Below are 20,222 nucleotides of genomic sequence, written 5' to 3' on the forward strand. Positions count from 1 at the left end.
TGGCAACCAGTCATTAGCCTGATGGATAAACTTAAGTGAAATGTACTCTGTCTTACAATTTTTGTATGCTGTATTACCACCTTGTTGACGTGCCGTCCACCTTCTATTGTGTTCTTTTGAAGGTGATTGTTGTATGCTGCTTAATTATAAAATCAATAAAAATTATATTGAAAAAAAAAAAAGTTCATCAGCAAACCGTTTGCAGGCCTCTAATTATCAGGCTGTACTCAAGCGCTTGAATTCAACCTAAAAGCTGTGCTGTCATACAGAACCAAGTACCCTCCGCGGAAACTATAGCTAATGTCACAACTGGATCTGATGAGACAGCTATGATTTCTGGACTCGAAGTAAATAATCCTGAATCAATTTATACAACATCAGTTTGTTTGTTTTGCTTTCATAACAAATAGTTTTGAGCCATAAAAAAAGAAAGAAATTATCATCAAGAGAAAGACAATAAGCTGCCTAGTTTGTTCGAAATACACCGCAGTATAATATTATATCACATTTTTTATCTCTAGTCTTTCGTGTCCAGTTATTTACAAATGAATACTGTGTAATGCTTGTGTAAGTGAAAACCTGTCCGGCTACCTTGATCAGATTTTTACTGCACTACAAACTTCTAGTATGATTAAAAAGAACAAAGAAAACACAATGAATATAAACAGAATATAATGCTTTTCACTTAAAAGTAAATACTGCCCAGAGAGTGAACTACTGTGATGGAGTGCTTCTTGTTTACGATATAATTTACACGTGAGCCTTGAATTCCAGTTTATGAAATGGCTCTTGCTGATCATGCAAATACCTCTGCCCTGTCTGTCACAATCAGCAGGGCTGACTGTGTGTAGAGTGAAGGGTGGACCCAAATGCAGATGAAAACGAAATGTGAAACATGACTTGAATAACAGAAAACAAGCCGTTTATTGAGGCTGGCAAAATAACTGTAAACAAAAGGCAAAAGGCAAGGCTAACAATAAACTAAACTGGGTGAGCTAAATTAACTATAAACCTACAACAGGAACATGGACTTGACATGAGGAAACTTGACACAACTTCTTGGCTTGCAAACAAAGCAGACGATCTGACAATGACACACTGAAAACAGAGAACTAAAATACACAGGAGGTGATTAGGGGATGTGGGAACACATGGAGGAACAGCTGACTTACATGAGCCTAATGACAGGACAGGGGAAGTGAAACTAAATACAATGAACAAAGAACACACGACTCCTTCAAAATAAAACAGGAAACAATTCAATTCAATTCAATTCAATTTTATTTATATAGCGCCAAATCACAACAAATGTCGCCTCAAGGCGCTTCATAGATACAGAGAAAAGCCCAACAATCATATGACCCCCTATGAGCAAGCACTTTGGCGACAGTGGGAAGGAAAAACTCCCTTTTAACAGGAAGAAACCTCCGGCAGAACCAGGCTCAGGGAGGGGCGGCCATCTGCTGCGACCGGTTGGGGTGAGAGAAGGAAGACAGGATAAAGACATGCTGTGGAAGAGAGACAGAGATTAATAACAGATACGATTCAATACAGAGAGGTCTGTTAATACATAGTGAGTGAGAAAGGTGACTGGAAAGGAAAAACTCAATGCATCATGGGAATCCCCCGGCAGCCTACATCTATTGCAGCATAACTAAGGGAGGATTCAGGGTCACCTGGTCCAGCCCTAACTATATGCTTTAGCAAAAAGGAAAGTTTTAAGCCTAATCTTAAAAGTAGAGATAGTGTCTGTCTCCCGAATCCAAACTGGAAGCTGGTTCCACAGAAGAGGGGCCTGAAAACTGAAGGCTCTCCCTCCCATTCTACTTTTAAATACTCTAGGAACAACAAGTAGGCCTGCAGAGCGAGAGCGAAGTGCTCTAATAGGGTGATATGGTACTACAAGGTCATTAAGATAAGATGGGGCCTGATTATTTAAGACCTTGTATGTGAGGAGCAGGATTTTGAATTCAATTCTGGATTTAACAGGAAGCCAATGAAGGGAAGCCAAAACAGGAGAAATATGCTCTCTCTTTCTAGTCCCTGTCAGTACTCTTGCTGCAGCATTTTGGATTAACTGAAGGCTTTTCAGTGAGTTTTTTGGACATCCTGATAATAATGAATTGCAGTAGTCCAGCCTGGAAGTAATAAATGCATGAACTAGTTTTTCAGCGTCACTCTGAGACAGGATATTTCTAATTTTAGAGATGTTGCGCAAATGGAAGAACGCAGTCTTACATATTTGTTTAATATGTGCGTTGAAGGACATATCCTGGTCAAAAATGACTCCAAGGTTCCTCACAGTGTTACTGGAGGCCAAGGTAATGCCATCCAGAGTAAGAATCTGGTTAGATACCAAATTTCTAAGCTTTTCAGCGCCGAGTACAATGACCTCAGTTTTATCTGAGTTGAGAAGCAGAAAGTTAGTGGCCATCCAAGTCTTTATGTCTTTAAGACATTCCTGCAGTTTAACTAATTGGTGTGTGTTATCTGGCTTCATGGACAGATAGAGCTGGGTGTCATCTGCATAGCAGTGAAAATGTATGCTATGTCTTCTAATGATGCTGCCTAGGGGAAGCATGTATAATGTAAACAGAATTGGTCCTAGCACTGAACCCTGTGGAACTCCATAATTAACCTCAGTGTGTGAAGAGGACTCTCCATTTACATGCACAAATTGGAGTCTATTAGATAGATATGATACAAACCACTGCAGTGCAATACCTGTAATACCTACAGCATGTTCTAATCGCTCTAATAGAATATTATGGTCAACAGTATCGAATGCTGCACTAAGGTCAAGAAGGACAAGCACAGAGATGAGTCCACTGTCAGAGGCCATAAGAAGATCATTTGTAACCTTCACTAAAGCTGTTTCTGTGCTGTGATGAGCTCTGAAACCTGACTGAAACTCTTCAAATAAACCATTCCTCTGCAGATGATCTGTTAGCTGTTTGACAACTACTCTTTCAAGGATTTTTGATATGAAAGGAAGGTTGGAGATTGGCCTATAATTAGCTAAGACTGCTGGGTCTAGAGATGGCTTTTTGAGTAAAGGTTTAACTGCAGCCACCTTGAAGGCCTGTGGTACATAGCCGATTATTAGAGATAGGTTGATCATATATAAGATCGAAGAATTAATCAATGGCAGAACTTCTTTGAGCAGTTTTGTAGGAATGGGGTCTAAAAGAAACACTGAAACTAGACATGAAAACAAGCTTAACAGACCTAACACATGATGAACGATACAAGAACTCAAACGTAGAAACCAAGGAAACAATAAATAATAACTGCCTTTCCTTAACTAAAGCTAAATAGGAATGACACAAATTAATCACAAATCTAAAATGAGAAAAATGCAAAATGAACTCAGAGCGCTGGGTCAGAGACCCAGCCTGTGACACTGTCCTCACTTTCTTATATCTTTGTTCAATGAAGTTGGGACATATTAATGATATTTTTTCCTGTAAAATTCAGAAACTCTTCCTTTAGCTAAAAGTTCCAATGTGTGTCAAAGTGTACATGTCCTTCTCAAATAATTTGCATATTGTGATAAAGTTCATTATTTTGTGTAATGTACTGATAAACATTAGACTTTCATAGATTTTAGATTCATTACACACAACTGAAGTATTTCGTGCCTTTCATTGTTTTAATATTGATGATTTTAGCATACAGCTCATGAAAACCCAAAATTCCTATCTCAAAAAATGAGCATATCATGAAAAGGTTCTCTAAACGAGTGATTAACCTAATCATCTGAATCAACGAATTAACTCTAAACACCTGCAATCATAGAAGGATTACAATATTGAAAAAAACAAATGCCTGAATTCTAAATTGTGGATATCCTATTGTTGTGATCTAAAATGTAACACTAAATGTGATTAAAACACTAAAAATCTGGACTCCTGGGCTCAACGACTGCAAGAATCACCAGCCCGAGGAAAACACAAAATACACATGACCCCGTGACAAAGACAATTCATTCTTGAATGAAGACATTGATCTGACTTTTTAAAATTTTGCCAATTGTGTTTATTATTAATTTGGGAAATAGAAAGGGGTGTGTGTGTGTGTGTGTGTGTGTGTGGGGGGGGGGGGGGGGTTGTAAAGAAGAAGGGAAAGGAAAGGGATAGAAAGAAGGAAAGGGATAGAGGAGAGAAAACCCCAACAATTCCCTCTGAGCAAGCACTAGGTGCGACAGTGGATAGGAAAAACTTCCTATAAAGGAAGAAACCTATGACAGAACCAGGCTCTAGAGGGGGCAGTCAACTGTCGGGACTGGTTGGGGGATGAGGGTGAAAAGAGAGAGGGGGGGGGGGGGGGGGATAGATGGGACAGGTGTTAGGAGTTAAAGGGAGAGAAAGGGAGAGGAGAGGTGAAAATTAAGATGGGACGGAGGTGGAGGAAGACGAGGTGACATCAGCAGTAGAAAAAGTAGAAAAAGAAGAAAAAGCAGGAGTGTTCTTCCTCCAGAAGAAGCGGAATCTTTTTTTCTTCTTTTCCATCAGCTTTTCCACGAGCACTTTTTTTTCTAGGATGAGGGTTCTCAGCTGATCGACTGTCTCTGCATTCTCCTTCTCAAGTCTCTTGCATGTTTTCTCCACTTTTTCCAATTTAGCTTGTTTGTCTTCAAGCCTTTCTTTCATTTCTTTAGATGTTGCCTCCTGCGTTAGCTTTGCCTCGTGCAGCTCTGTATAACTCTGTTGTAATTTGTTGTGCGTGTCTTCCAACTGCTGACTGCTCCTCTCGAAAGCTTGAAGTGTACACTGCAGGTCTTTGTTTGTTTTCTCTAGTTGTTGCTTTAGCACCTGCATCTCAGTGTTTTTGCACTTCAAGTTGTCTGAAAGTTCCTCGAGTTCTGTGTTTTTTCTCAGCATGTCATTGAGCTTACTCTGCATCTCTGAGCATTGGTTTTGCAGCTTTTCCTTTTCCTCTTCCAGTTCAGTTGTTTTGTAGTTCAGTTTGTTATAAAGTTCTTGCAGGTTTAGGTTTTTCCTCTCAAAGTCCTGAAGAATTTCTTTGTCTTCTTTCTGCTTTATTTCCTGTTGTTCTTGGTCTTGAAGCAGCTCTTGATATTTGTGCAGTGTTTCATCAAGCTTTGCCTGCAGCGCTCCGTGTTGTTCCTGCACACCTTGCATGTCTCTCTGGATAATGTCCAGTTTTTCTTTCTCTTCAAGGATTTCTTTATTCTTTTGCAGAGCTTCATCAAGCATTACTTGCAAGCCTTCGTTGCGTTTCTCGATGTTCTGAAGCTTGCAATCCAGATGTTTCTGTTTCATGTCTTGCTGTTCTTTCTCTTGAAGGAAATCTTTATTTCTCTGCAGTGCTTTATCAAGCTTTATTTTCTGCGCTGTGTATTTTTCCTGCACGTCTTCAAGCTTGCAGTCCATCTGTTTCTGTTTAATTTCTTGTTGCTTTTGTTCTTGAAGCAACTCCTTATTTTTGTTCAGTGTTTTATCAAGCTTTACCTGAAGAACTTTGTATTTTTCCTCCGTGCCTTGGAGTTTTCGCTGCTTCATGTCCTGTTGTTCTTTTTCATGGAGGAGCTCTTTAATTTTTTGCAGAGCTTCATTAAGCTTGATTTGCAAGCCTTTGTTGTGTTTCTCCATGTCCTGAAGCTTGAAATCCATTTCCTTCTGTTTTATCTCCTGTAGCCTTTTTTCTTGAAGAAAGTCTTCATTTGTGTGCGGTCTTTCATCAAGCTTTACCTTCAGCGCTCTGTATTTCTCCTCCATGTCTTGGAGTTGGCACTGCATGTCTCTCTGGTTAATGTCCAGTTTTTCTTTCTCTTCAAGGATTTCTTTATTCTTTTGCAGAGCTTCAGCAAGCATTACTTGCAAGCCTTCATTGTGTTTCTCGATGTTCTGAAGCTTGCAATCCAGATGTTTCTGTTTCATGTCTTGCTGTTCTTTCTCTTGAAGGAAATCTTTATTTCTCTGCAGTGCTTTATCAAGCTTTATTTTCTGCGCTGTGTATTTTTCCTGCACGTCTTCAAGCTTGCAGTCCGTTTGTTTCTGTTTAATTTCTTGTTGCTTTTGTTCTTGAAGCAACTCCTTATTTTTGTTCAGTGTTTTATCAAGTTTTACCTGAAGCGCTTTGTATTTTTCCTCCATGCCTTGGAGTTTGTTCTGCTTCATGTCCTGTTGATCTTTTTCTTGGAGGAGCTCTTTATTTTTTTGCAGAGCTTCATTAAGCTTGATTTGCAAGCCTTTGTTGTGTTTCTCCATGTCCTGAAGCTTGAAATCCATTTCCTTCTGTTTTATCTCCTGTAGCCTTTTTTCTTGAAGAAAGTCTTCCTTTGTGTGCGGTCTTTCATCAAGCTTTACCTGCAGTGCTCTGTATTTCTCCTCCATGTCTTGGAGTTGGCACTGCAAGTCTCTCTGGTTTATTTTCAGGTGTTCGTTCTCTTCAAGGATTTCTTTATTTTTTTTTCTCTGAGACATGTTTTAATCTGTAAACTGTCACTCTCAAAAGGATCCAAATGTTTTAAAAGATTTCTCTGGCGAATGTTTGAACGCTACGAACATAAATGTTGCGAATAACGGACTAAAAGTGGTTGTGTCTCACCCCTGTTTAAGGATTTTTTAGAATCAAAGGATCAAAGGACAAAGTGGTCATAAGATTCTAAACGTGTCATAGTTGCCAAGAGATGGCGGCAGTTTAGTTTACTTTTTGCATTTGAAAATAAACACTGGGCTGATTTTAACACCATTACAAGAAGTGTTGTTGATCATTCTTTTTAAATCATAATCAGGTTACCACAAATTGTTTTTTAATTTAGTAGAACTCAAAATGTTTGTCAGTGGGTAAACAATTCATAATGCACCTTCAGGAACATCAAGTTATTCTTAGTACTGCATACTTGCAATGAATAAGTTGTCCCAACAGTCATCTTAAGTAAACTTTACTCAATTTTTTGGAGGTAACGAGTTTGCATAGTTTTTTGAGTTCTGGGAACTAATTAGATTTTACAGTGCAGTAGTTTGAACATTTATAATAACATTTCTGCACACTGGAACAAACCTGTCTCCTTTTCTAGAACTGGTGCTAACAATTATGAGATGAAAATGAATCTTCCATCGTGACGATAGAGAGTGACAAATGTTACTTTTCTTTTTTTCTTTATATCTAAACTTTAAAAACAAAAAACTGTTGAAATTACCTGGACTGCCTCAGCCCAGGTGATGTAACATTAGCAGACAGAGGGTTTGATGTTGCAGAATATTTGGAGCTGTACCATGCTGAACTGAAGAGCCCAGCTTTCACCAAAGGGAGGAACTAACTGGTGTTATGTGTCAAATTAACTGACATGTTAGCTGGTGGAGTACCCACTGCATTATATATATATATATATATATATATATATATATATATATATATATATATATATATATATATATATATATATATATATATATATATATATATCATCTCTTTTTTATAATAAATAATCAAAAACTTTATTTAAACTAAGATTTTAAAAATATGTGCAGTGATTGATGTGCTCTAATGCATGTGCTTCAATCCACACACAAATACAAAACAATCTGACCACACGTACAACTGTTTCACAAACTCTGTAAAGCATGTTTATCAGTACATTACAGAAAATAATGAACTTTATCACAATATGCAAATTTTTTGAGAAGGACCTGTATAGCAACAGCTTGTTTGTTTGCTCATTTTTGTTGAGCTCTTTGAAACATTGCTTTCGAAATCAACTTTCTCTTTTAATTCTTGCTCCTCTGCACTAGAGCGAGCTAAACGAGGAAATACCAAGACATCAATTTTATTGAGAAAGTAAAGCATCAGCTGGAAGGTCCGCCGGGCTGTGGAATATGAAAAAAGAACTTGCTTCATAGTATTTTGTATTAAATTGCATATCACATTTAAGTACCTAATAATTAAAGGTGCCCACTTTAAAGACTGCCTATTTTATGACAGGCTGAAAACATATTGTCATATCTTCTACAGGAAAGTTATGCTTTTTTGTTCCTCATCATGAAATGTATTTAATTATTAACATGGATTATTGATATCAGTAATTTATGATTTAATATCGCTCAGCTACTTAACAACTTAAAAACTTTTTTACTTCCTGGTGGTGCACTGACTGCCCACCATAGATCCACACGTCTGATTGGAATTGCAGTTCTTGTTTCATTTTCTTCTCTGTGTCTTTCTGCTGTGGAATATTCCACTGCCTTCCTCTCTGCGCTCTGCCTGCTGGTGTTAATGACTGGTTGCAGAAACGAAACAAAGCAGCAGCCAGTGTGACTCACACCAGGCTCTAGTGGCATAATGTGAAGAGCTCATCTAAGTACATTTCAATATGATGTAAATCAGCAGCTTGCCAACGCAGCTCTGCTCACACAGATGAGCTCTTCTTGCTTGCACAGATGAGCCTGCTGCAGACTAAAAATGGACACTTGATTGGCAAAATAAGAGTTCACAGAGATCAATATCTAATTCTAGCCCTAAAAGATGGTATTCAATGATGACGATGTGTTGTGTGGCCACGGCAGTTTAGTTTATAAAAGTGGCAGCTCCTTATTATGATTCTGAGAACAAGAAACTTTTGAAAAAAGGCTGTATAAAATCTCTTTCCATTTGAAGGCGTTTTTCCATTTGAGGGAGTGCTTTGCATGTGAAACCATTCAGTCATTTTAAGTGACAACTGTGAGAGTGTGACTGTGAAATGTAGCAGCAGCCAGATGCAGTGTCATTGCATTTATTCAAGTGCACTCTTATTCGTCCCTTCTCGCCCATCTTCCTTCTTTCAGTGTAGCAGTTTGAGTTGCCATTACCTCCTAAAATGAAAAGGCTTTCAGTACAGTCTGTACCTGTGCTGCTTATGTCCCTTGCTAGTATCCATGAGCTGACCTCTTGTTCCATCTTTCCCTTGTGCTTCTCAGACCTGATCCAGGCCACCCAAGAAACCAACGTGAACGTCCCCCAGATGGCCGACACGCTGATAGAGAGGGCTGGCAATGCCAGCTGGGTGGTGGTTTTCAAAGCCCTGATCACCACACACCACCTTATGGTGCATGGCAATGAGGTGAGATCACAATACACGCAAACTTAGTTTCCACTTTGAGTCTTTTTGTGGCCATTAATGTGGGTTTAGCCCCCCGCAGACACAACAGAGGCCTGTAGTTGTTCAGGAATAGCCTTGTTTATGTATACAAGGTTTGGTTTTGATCTCATTTCATCCAGCAATATAAAGACATAACAACAGGTAAAATCTGCAACAGTTATGTTTTTCCTTGTGAAAATGTAATCAGAAAAGATGAATCAGTAGTTTTCTTATTTCTGCCAGCCTAGTGAACTGATATTTTCTTTTTTTGTGTGTGTGAATAGTTTTAAACTATCCACTATCCACTGATCCACTCCAGAGAAAAAGATGCACAGTGCATGCAGTACTTTCTGTCAGCTCTATGTCTATAGGCCTCAAGTGGCCAAAATAAATGGAAGTTCAAATCTCTTTAAGGGGAACTGAAAGAGAAAATGGGATTTTACAGGTTTAACACAGATGAAAGTTACAGTCAAGGGAGGAACATTGTGAAAAAAAAACTGCACAGAGGCAGTGAAAATCTTTTTGTCACCGTATATGTTCAGACAGACGAAAAGCTCTGTGAATATGAGGATGAATTGGCTCGGTAAATATAATGTTTGGCTTTTTTGTGCTGTCGAGTCATCCACTATTGTCCATTATTATTGTCATGTGTACATATCTCTGTGAATATCGACAGCCTGCATAAAGTTTAGTTTGTGCTTTTCTTTGTATTTATATGAGGCGGTAGAGCTTGATATGTGTTAGACTTCTACCTGCTCTTGGACTTAATACATTTATTTACACCACCATGAGTTTGTGTATGTCTGACGCCAAAAATCATTGCTGTATTTTGTTTTGTGCTTAATTTTTATTTGTTTGTTGGAAACTATCAGTCAGAGCACTAGCATTTCTTCACCTATGGCCATGGATGTCCCTACTCCTGACCATAAAGAAAGAGAAACAGCAAAACATAGTCCCATTCATTCAATGGCAGTTGTGCTTTAGCCGAGGGACTGGCCTGGCCCTGACCCCCTGACCCAAATGTTGTCCTGATACATAAAGAAAGCGGAATTCTCTGAATGGGGAACTCGTAGAAATAAACAGCAGATGACACAAAGCAGAGAGAGAAATACTGATACACAAATATTCTTCAGAAAAGCAAACACACTGTGGCTAATTGGGAATAAGCCATTACTTTCTCTGCCCTAACGTTTCCTATTAATTATTATGAGGTGGGGGAGTGCATTTCCTGGCAGGAGCTGACAGGAAGCAGATGAGATTTAGCAACAGGAAGATAACAGCATTGACCCTTGCAGTCCCCACAGCAGGTGTCAGAGGAAAGGACAAGTGTAATTGCTTTACCATGGGCCACAATGGGATGCTGTGGCACTGCACATGCATCTTTTAATAACGGATCTCAGTGTGTACATAATGTCACGAGGGGAATTTCTTCTCCATGTTTTTACTCTAATCTGCCTGATGTGGATGTGAATGTGGGCACAAGACTTCTGTATGATTTAATAGTGAAGTTTGCCTTATGGAAGCTAGTTGTTTTGAATAACCAGGTTTAAAAAAAACAAAAACATAAAATAATAAATAAATAAATCTAAATATTTTTTTTCTAGACTTGGTTAACTTCACATTTTCAGTTATTTTCATTTTGTTTGAGCTTCAACAGATATAATAAGCCCTTTGCAGGCCACAATTGCTGGCCATCTGCAAGCTGCTTTACAACCCACTTCAACCCAGCTCCTCCTTTCATGGTTTCTTTGACTTGATTGATGCCTTATCTGCAGTCATTGATGCCTCCTTTGACTTTCCATGGGAGCACATAAAAAAGAGGGAGATCCGAGAGCAGATACAGCGTACTTTGTTATTTTCATCCAAAGCATTCAATCGTCTTTAAATTATAGTTTCAGGCACAGAAAAGCTCCCCCAAAATCCAAACCAAAACAAAAATCTTTGTTTACTTAAGGACTAGATTATTTGTTTATTTATTTTTTTTGCACATTTACAGCATTTTAGAAAGCCTTAGAAAGCCTTTCTGAGCAGATTTCTCTTTATTACATGAAACTTTATTTCCCAGCGCTCTCCTTGATATTCACACCCTCCCACTCATAAAGCTGCAGCACTGCTCCTTCAATGCAGATTTTCTGTTCAAGAAAATCAAAAAAAGTATAGAGTCACACCTTTTATGTCTATTCTCCACAATGGGTTCAGAGGGCCTTACTGTATCTGTACCGAACAGCTCCTTAGAGATTCAACCATCTGTTTAAAAATGCTAATCAGCTATAGAATTAACAGCGAATATGCCATGTGTTCATTACTGAAGTCTCTTAGGATGATTCGCTAACCTTGTGTGTGCATCTTTTCCTGCAGAGATTCCTCCAGTTCCTGGCATCTAGAAACACCTTGTTCAACCTCAGCAACTTCCTGGACAGAACTGGCTCCCATGGTGCGTGGTGTTCCCTTCCCTCTGTCCAATTTCTGACACACCTGCCCATGTTCCCTAACTTTAAGTAATCCTGGATCCCACCACTAATTGATTTAGCCCATTTCTGCATCTCTATTAGCTCAGTTTAGGATATTTGAAGATACAAAAGCAGAACAAACTTGAATTTTAAAAGCAAGCAGCAGCAACACTTCCAGTAACCCCTGTTCCTTTCAGTCAATTTTGTTCCAGTGAAGTTATTTCTGTCTTTTTGTGATGAATTGTAGGTCCAAAAGCTGTTCTTATGAGCATTTTGCCTGCTAGTTGAACTACATAATGTGGAAAGCAATTTTTAAGACCATTTAAAATCTAAATTAGTTTAACAGGAGGATTATGGTAATCTGGGTTTACTGAGGTAAGCACTGTTATGGTGATTCTACACTGACAAAATCCCCACTAAATGTATCCATTTAAAAGTGGTTTAGGAAGGTTAAGTCAGAAGCTCTGTACTACTCTTTTGGTTAGCTGTCTTTACTTGTAATCAAAATGAGACTAGCTTTCATACTTTTAGTCCTGAACAGAGTAAAGCTCATCAGCTGCTGACACTAGCTCATATTCTTTGTAGTACAAATACAAAGTTTAGCTTTAGATTGAGATAACTCTATATAAAGCTAAAGCTAAGTGCTAAGTTTAGCATAGCATAACTAACAGCACAAGCTTTGTAAAACTAAAACTGGTCATTTGTACACATTTTGTATCATTTTGTTATTTATTAGAGATGAAATATAATTACATAAGAGATAAAAACTTACATGCATCCAATTTCTATAAAACCATAAAAAAATACAAATATTCAACTGCAAATCACATGAAGAGGAAATGGAAAAGTAAATGAACTGATTAAAAAAAAAACGCAAAGTGAAACAAAACAGAACAATTTCAAACCAAATAGTTTTTCCATGTTATGATTTACCCAATATAGGCCCACAGCTTCTCAAGCACACACCCTGCTCCTTGAAATATTTAAGTGCTGGGGTTATGGAGCTAGGTATGCCCCACTTAGATCTTAAATGCCCTTTTAATGTTAGAGCTAATTTTAAGACTTGTTTAACTCTGTATATTGAAATAAGCATTATTTATAGGCCAAGGGGAGACTTGACTTTCCCTGGATCATCTTTATTAAACATTAAATCTGTGACTTGGCTAACCAGGCCACAGTCAGAAGCTTTTATTTAAGTATTTTCCATAGAAGCCTATGCGAGGCCTACTACCTGTCATTAGTTTTAACAAGATACCTCCGCCCTATTATGAGTAGATTTTGAATCATAAGCCCCTTAAGAGATCAGTTGTCCTTTTTTTTGAAACACATATAAATGTGTTTGAAATACATATATATGTTAAATAATGTTGTAATTGCTAAATTTTACAGTCATGCTAACTTTTCCTCGCTGTTTACAGCCATTATGCTAGCCTAGCTAAAATCTCTTAGCTTCACTTTTATAATTTGCATACAGACATGTAGGTTGAATGAAGATTGAAGCGACAGGCATTTAGCTAATTATAGCATAACTGGAAGTGTGTGGAAAAAGCTAGTCTGACTTTGGTGTCATTTTTGATATATACAACCTTTCAACACTTTGCTAATGTCTTTCTTGCACTGGGAGCTGTGCATGTGGATGCTTATGCGTATTTTGTCCTCAGGCCTCGACATGTCCACATTTATCAGACGCTACAGCCGCTATCTCAACGAGAAGGCGTTTGCCTACAGACAGATGTCTTTTGACTTTGGCCGTGTCAAGAAAGGGTGCAGTATCTATTTCTCTTTCTCATATGGCCTTGCTGCATGATTAATTCAGCTCTGTTATTAATTTTTCATCTTTTAACATGCTTTTCTTACCCAAGATCAGAAATATACACTTTATGCAAGTCGCTGTCCATATCAGTCAGAATAGCACATATCCCAAAGCCACAAAGGTCATGTTTATGAGTAGGATTGGCTCCATCACCTCCAGCCTGGCACTGAACCACGTGCATTGCTTTACTGGCATGTAGAGATGAATACAGAGAGGGGTAACACTCATGCTTATGGATGGGACTGCTCTATTTAGCTGGCAGTCACAAGGTCCCTCTAGCTAGATAAACTGGCACTGAGAAATAGACTTCAGAATAAAGACAAAATACAGATGAGACACAGTGGCGGATACTTGTGTGTGACAGGTTCAGAGGCTGGATTCATTTCAGTGGTTAGTAGACCATGTCTTCCCCAATAATCAAGGGAGTGGGGGTTGTTCATAGTAGCTTTCTCCCCAGGCTCTGTTTTACAGAGCTGCTGCTTAAACCTCACAATTTCCATTTCTTTCTGTCTCAGAGCTGAGGGTGTGATGAGGACCATGTCAGTAGAGAAGCTGCTGAAAGGAATGCCTACTCTGCAGAGCCAGATCGACGCACTGCTGGAATTTGATGTGAGTGACACTCGCTAATAGGCGACAATGTCACACTACAAGGCATCCTGACATTGCCCTAGAGATACTGAACGGCTTTAACAAAACTGTGTACTGTAGCAGCATCTATAAAGTAGTGATACATGATATCAGGCCACATTGTTTGGAGTCATAGTTTAGCTTTACGTCTAACATTAGAAGGGTAAAGACCTACAAGATGACAACATGACCGCTACAAAAATGAATGTGGAGGTGCATCCACTCGTACGGAACGAGTAAACCTGACTGTGTGCTGGGTAACTTGCCAGACCATTTTGAAGAAGGATATTAAACTTTTCTCAAGTATACACACTAATTTGACTATGTTAAATGAAGACGCTGATCATAGGAAACATTTTACGAAGATTTTGACTTCAGCTATATTTGTCCCCTCAGGTGCATCCAAAGGATCTCAACAATGGAGTGATAAATGCCTGCTTTCTCCTGCTCTTCAAAGATCTGATCAAGTTATATGCTTGCTATAATGACGGCATCATCAACCTGTTAGGTAAAGAGTCACCCCTGAACTTTACCTTTATTTACGCCACTGTCTTGATGGGTGAGCAGATGGATTTCATTTCTAACACTACTCCTGAAAGAAAAAATGGGTGGCAAATACTTTTTGTCTGTGGAAACGTTTGGATATGTATACTGCAGAGTAATAGGAAAAGCTTTGGGTGAAATTCAGGGGGATAAGGTGTCACATTTCAACCTCTTTTCTTTCTAGAAAAATTTTTTCAAATGAAGAGAAGCCAGTGTAAAGATGGGCTTGAGATCTACAAGCGGTTCCTGACAAGAATGACTCGAGTTTCCGAATTCTTCAAAATTGCTGAGGTAACCTTCTGAGCAGCAGGTGTCACTGATTGGCTGGTAGCTGAAGTACATTCTGGCAGTTGTTGTCTTACCTCTTGCTGTTTTCTTTTAAAGGAAGTGGGAATAGACAAAAATGACATACCTGAGCTTACTAAGGTAAGACTGTCAAATTTGAGTTTTGGGCCATTTTGGGAGATATAATATTCTTTTAGACTACAAGCTAACAGACTAACTAACAGTGGTGTGGTCTTTCTAACTATATTACATGTAATATGAATGTCTAAAGCTACTATTTGTTTTTTCTGCTGTCCACCACAACTGCTCCCACTTGACAACAATCAGAAATTCACAAACAGGAACAACACAACCGCCACACAACCAATAAGCTGTGTTCATTTGTTGATTGACGGTCCCCGTGGCTCCCCTTCTCTTTTTACTTTCAGAGATGCAGATCGATCATTCGGGCTGAGAGTGTGAGTAGTTAGCAGTGCACAGAGCTAGCTTTGGGAGCAAACAGCTTAGGTAGCCATTTAAACTCTCATTGAGTGCACTGAATTGAAGCACACTGCACAGTGAGTGCAGACCCAGCAGACATACACCAGGCGCTCTGACAAAGTGGGATGATGTGACTAGCCAGCTGGATGAAAGCTAGGACATGCTGAGCAATGCTGCTGATCAGGCGGCTGATTTTAGCACAGCTAGTTTTCGTTCAACAACTGTATAAAACAGAGCAGATTGCTATCCTCAGACTGTGCTGCAGTTTCCATGACAGCTATAGAGTCACATGATTAATTTTTCCTAATCTGATTCCTGATGTATTTATAATAAGCAATCCCCAGGATGAGAAACCTAATTTTCCAGCTGTTTCCTGAATCAGTTGCAGTTTTTAAAGCTCTGTTCTGCTGTGGAAACTCTGTGGCTAAGGTTGTTCCTTTCAGACATGGCAGCCTTGCATGAAAAGTGTGCTGTAGTGCTGTCTGAAGCTTGTTAGGTCATTGCTGAGCAAGTTGCAAAAAAACATTTGAACTGAAACAGAATGCCTTTATCTGGAGATACAGGTTGGATGGCTGTGAAATATATCAGCTCACATAAGAGTTAAAAGAAGTTATCGTGTTAGCTTTAACCTCCTGTTTCTGCATTTCAGGTACTGTCTGTTTACATTAAGTTAGCTGAGAATTTCAAAACCAGTGTCATGTCTGTGTGCTAAAAATGAGGCGTTTCTTATTTGCGTCTTCTCATTCCTAGAAACATGGAATTAAATTAGTTTTACTATTTTTAATAAAGACAAAAAAGAGCAGGTTATGTTTTTTCTGGTGAAATATTTAATGGATAGACCAGTATTTAGGCTAAGCTAAATAAGAACTTCCTAGCACTAGCTTCATATTTATCTAAACCTGAAACATCTTACACATGTCAAGCATCAAAAAAAATCTTCTTCATTAAATGTTTCATTGTTGTATTTTCCTCAGGTTTTTCCCTATTAATCTGTACACATTACGTTCTTCTATTGTCCCTCAATTAAAAATAGTCAGTTATTTCTTTTATTTTATTTAATAGAAAAAAAGTGTTATTGTACTTATAAATGTACATCAATTTGTGTGTAATTACGTCTTCCAACAAACTCACAAACGTATAATTAACTCAGGTAAAATACAAAGGAGTGTGCATCAGTTTGTGCAAGCTGCCATAGTGTCCAGCCATCCTAAATACAGTGGCCGAGATGGACATCGTTGTTCCGCCAAGTCATGTTTTATTTATTTGGCCACATATATTGTATACCAGAGGTGTAGAATAAGAGAACTCATAGGTGTTCATGTAAAGGAAAGAGATGACATGACCGGCATCTGGATAAAATGTGATTCTCTTCAACCTTCAAACCTTGGAACACACGGAAATGTGCATAAACATATTTTTTTTCCCTGATATTGTTGCAAGTACTGATTGTCGGCAGATTAGAGTTTTAACCCTCCTGTCTCTGGACAGCTGACAAGAGCTGGCTAAACAACAACGACAGTTGGTTATAACTTAACATTGTGCCAACTAATGTTAGGCTCGAGTGTCTTAAAAATCACACTTTCCCTCGAATAAACAGTTTGATTACATTTGCACATCATATGAGATTTTTTTTTGCTAAGTATCCAAGTCCAACAATATTAGATCCACTCGAAATACAATTTTACTAATGTCGGCTAACAGCAGCTGGCAGCAGCTCAGAGAAACTAACACCATCTTACTAACTCATCGACTCCTATCACTAACATGGCAGCTAACAGCAGCTAACAGTGGCTAACAGCAGTGTTCACCAACAGAAAAGTTCAAGATATCCTCAACAACTCACCCCAGTATTGCTGCCATCAGTCAGAATTGAGCTTCTCTGTCTCATCGACTCACATCAGACCCCTTTCACAAAGTTTTATGGCTTCCTCCAGAGCAAATAAGTGTAGAGACGTAGACGCATATTGCCAGCTCAGGTAAACAGCCGAGTGACAGCATACACTTGCTACAGATGATTGACGGCCAGAGTTGTTTTACCTATAGCAGCCACTGTAGGAAGTTTTAGGAACTTAAATTAGGAGGGGTAAGAAAACAGAATTCAGTTGACTGCAATCTGCAATCTACTGGCCTCTAGTGGTAAATTTTACACAATAACTTGTGAAGGAAGTGTGGGAAGCATATAAACATGGTGTTCTAGCAACATCTGGCCCCAACATGGCATGCTGATGTTCTGCCTATAGAGAAACTCTTTATTCTTTGCTTCCTTTGGGTTGAATTTCTTGACTTTTCTGACAATGCCATTTGGATGGTGGCCATATTGTAATATGAGGAAAATCTGATACAGAGTTAAGAGTCCAGACACTGCGACTAACTCATAACAATTTATGACTGTTCTGAGCAGGAGAAAAGAAAACTAAACAAATCTCTTTCTGTTAGTTTGATAAAATAAGCTATAAATATTAAATGGTACTAGATCAGCTATCTAAACTGCCACACTTTCCTTTACCAGCCATTGTTAAAAGCTATCAGCAATAAATTGCCATAACAGTATCACTGATCATTACAGACTAACCTACATACAGTAAATTCATCTCAGAATATTGTGCTAAAATGCAGTTGATGAGTGAGTCTTATAGAGCCCTGAAACCTTTATTTCAGTATCTAATACAGATTTCTATTCTCATCCCTTCTAGGAGGATTTACATCAGCACAAACAAGACAGAATAATTTTAGCATTGACTAACTTGCTGTGTTGTTATGTCATCACTCATGCACACTTTGTGTTGTTTTGTTGTTGTTTTTTTTTGTTAGAGCAGCAAGTAGATGTAGAAATTATCCTTCCAGTGATGGCAGTGTCAGCCATTTCAGATCATATCGTTCATACGTTATCCTGGAAGCTTTTTGCTATCACAGAGATTTGGTTCAGGCTTCCTAAAACGAGAGCCATTATTGCATTTGCTTTGCAATAATGGAGCTAAACAGTTAAAAATGTCCTCTGCACAGAGAACAGTTTGTACTGAGTAGTGAGGACAGACACTTTAAAGTCCCAGGGTGATAATGATCTATCTATTCTTCTCAGTGTCAAGACAAAATTATCTGCCTTGTAAGTCTTCAGTTTTAAAAGGGAGCTATAAATAAACAGACCCAGTGTGCAGAGAATTAAAGAAAGTGTTATAGGAAGAACAAAAAACCTTTGCTGAGATTCTTAAGAATTTTTCTAAATATCATACTATCCTTTTTACTGCACATCATTAGGTGATTATGTTGAGTTTAGCTTGATTGAGCATGCAGCTCCGCATCGTGGCTGTCATTAGCATGAAGATGCTTCTGTATCTGCTCTATTCTGAATGTGGTGTCCTGGCGCTTGTGTAACAATTATTGTTTATTGTCCATTTCAGTATGTATAATGCTATGGAATTTTTTTTTAGCCTCCCCTTATTTCTTTATCATTTACTTCCAAGAACCCAGTGATTTTTCTTTAGACATTGGCTGCTTTTTTACTCGTTTTCAGTTCAGTCTTTGTACGGGATTTTTGTTTGTTTTAGTTATGTTTTGTTTTTTGTTTAGGCACTTAATACTGCTCCGTGAATCATTCAAGTATATAAAAAAAATCCAACTTAAGGCATTGAATAGTGGCGTGTCCCCAGAAAGAAACATTTTCAATGATATATTTAGGCATTTTGTTACTAGCAGCTTTTACTAAAACAAAGTTTGTTCTGATTTCTTTAGTTGTATGAAAGCAACATAGTTTGACCAGCATAAGCATTCCTATTTTTACACCAACAAGCTGATTCCCAAAGAGCTATTAGCCAAGAACTTTATATATTATGATATTTTGATACCCCCAGACTTTAATTCACTATGTAATAGCAATGGGAAAGTGTCTGATTGTCAACAGCTTCACTTTTCAGTGTGACAGTGATCCCAAACACACTGCCAATGCAGTAAAACCATACCTGAAAAACAAATAATAAAACACTATCAATCATGGACTGGTCTCCTCAGATTTAGGACCTCAGCATTACTGAAGCAGCGTCAGATCATCTTGAAAGAGAACAGAACAATGAATGAGTGCTTAGATTCCATCAAAGTTGACAACTTCCTCCAACTCCCAGCTCCCCATTGGATTCAGAGTCCACTTCAAGATTCTGGTACTGACTTATAGAGCTCTTCATGGACAAGCTCCTGCCTACATCATTGAACTTCTACAGCCCTAAGTCCCTAGCAGGTCTCGTAGGTCAATCAGGGTCTACTTGTCATTCATCATACAAGGCTGAGAACTAAGGGAGACAGAGCTTTTGCCACTTTTGCTCCCAGACTGTGGAACTCTCTCCCACTGAGCTTAAGATCTCTGGACTCAGTAGCTTCTTTAAAAAAACAATTAAAACACATTGTTTTAAAATTGCATTTTGTTAACTGTTGTCTGTTTTGTTTTATACTTTGTTATCCTTGTGTGAAGCACTTTGTGATCGTTTATCTAGAAAGGTGCTATATAAATGAAGTTTTAATAAAGTTTACTTACTTACAAAAGGCAGCCAACATCCAAAGAACAGCTTTGAATACGCTTCAAGAAACCTGGTGAACTATTGTGGAAGAAGGCATGCATAAATTTGTGTCCACTGTGTGACAGAAGGTCAATTAAAGTACTGTATATCAAAAACCAAAGATCATTTTACAATATTGTGAAGGTTAAAAAAGAAAAGAAAATGGATGTAAAGTCCCAACAGAGAACCAGCACAGAGCAGAGCTGTGTATTTGTGCCTGAATATATTTTATACATTATAAAAAATATATTTTGGATAGCAGCAGTTTTACATTTATTTTTCCTTACTGGTTTGTATGTTTTTATCGTAAGAAATTTCCATTTCTAAAAAAGCAAACAAAAAACAAAACAAAAAGGAGAAGAAGCTAGCACTCCAAAAGAACATGTTTCTTTTATGTA

General features: G+C 38.3%; 2 protein-coding genes across 2 annotated transcripts in view; one reads left to right on the plus strand and one right to left on the minus strand.

The window, feature by feature from the left end:
* snap91a (synaptosome associated protein 91a) overlaps window positions 1-20,222 on the plus strand; it is an 80,917-nt gene that overhangs the window by 39,429 nt on the left and 21,266 nt on the right. Inside the window, exons 2-8 of the mRNA XM_087847913.1 lie at window positions 8,922-9,064; window positions 11,441-11,516; window positions 13,194-13,296; window positions 13,861-13,954; window positions 14,369-14,480; window positions 14,700-14,806; window positions 14,900-14,941. Coding sequence (XP_087704039.1) covers window positions 8,922-9,064; window positions 11,441-11,516; window positions 13,194-13,296; window positions 13,861-13,954; window positions 14,369-14,480; window positions 14,700-14,806; window positions 14,900-14,941 — 677 coding nt within the window. The remainder of the gene's footprint in view (window positions 1-8,921; window positions 9,065-11,440; window positions 11,517-13,193; window positions 13,297-13,860; window positions 13,955-14,368; window positions 14,481-14,699; window positions 14,807-14,899; window positions 14,942-20,222) is intronic.
* Window positions 4,327-6,579, minus strand: LOC148100501 (uncharacterized). Its single transcript, XM_087847742.1, has one exon. The coding sequence runs from the start codon at window positions 6,447-6,449 to the stop codon at window positions 4,389-4,391; it is 2,061 nt and encodes a 686-aa protein (XP_087703868.1). The 5' UTR covers window positions 6,450-6,579; the 3' UTR covers window positions 4,327-4,388.

Source organism: Neolamprologus brichardi, chromosome 11, assembly GCF_056152115.1.
Source record: "Neolamprologus brichardi isolate AB-2024 chromosome 11, ASM5615211v1, whole genome shotgun sequence".
Classification (NCBI taxonomy): domain Eukaryota; kingdom Metazoa; phylum Chordata; class Actinopteri; order Cichliformes; family Cichlidae; genus Neolamprologus; species Neolamprologus brichardi.

Coding starts and splice junctions, on each gene's coding strand:
- LOC148100501 (XM_087847742.1), bottom strand. CDS start 6,449: ATGTCTCAGAGAAAAAAAAATAAAGAAATCCTTGAAGAGAACGAACAC.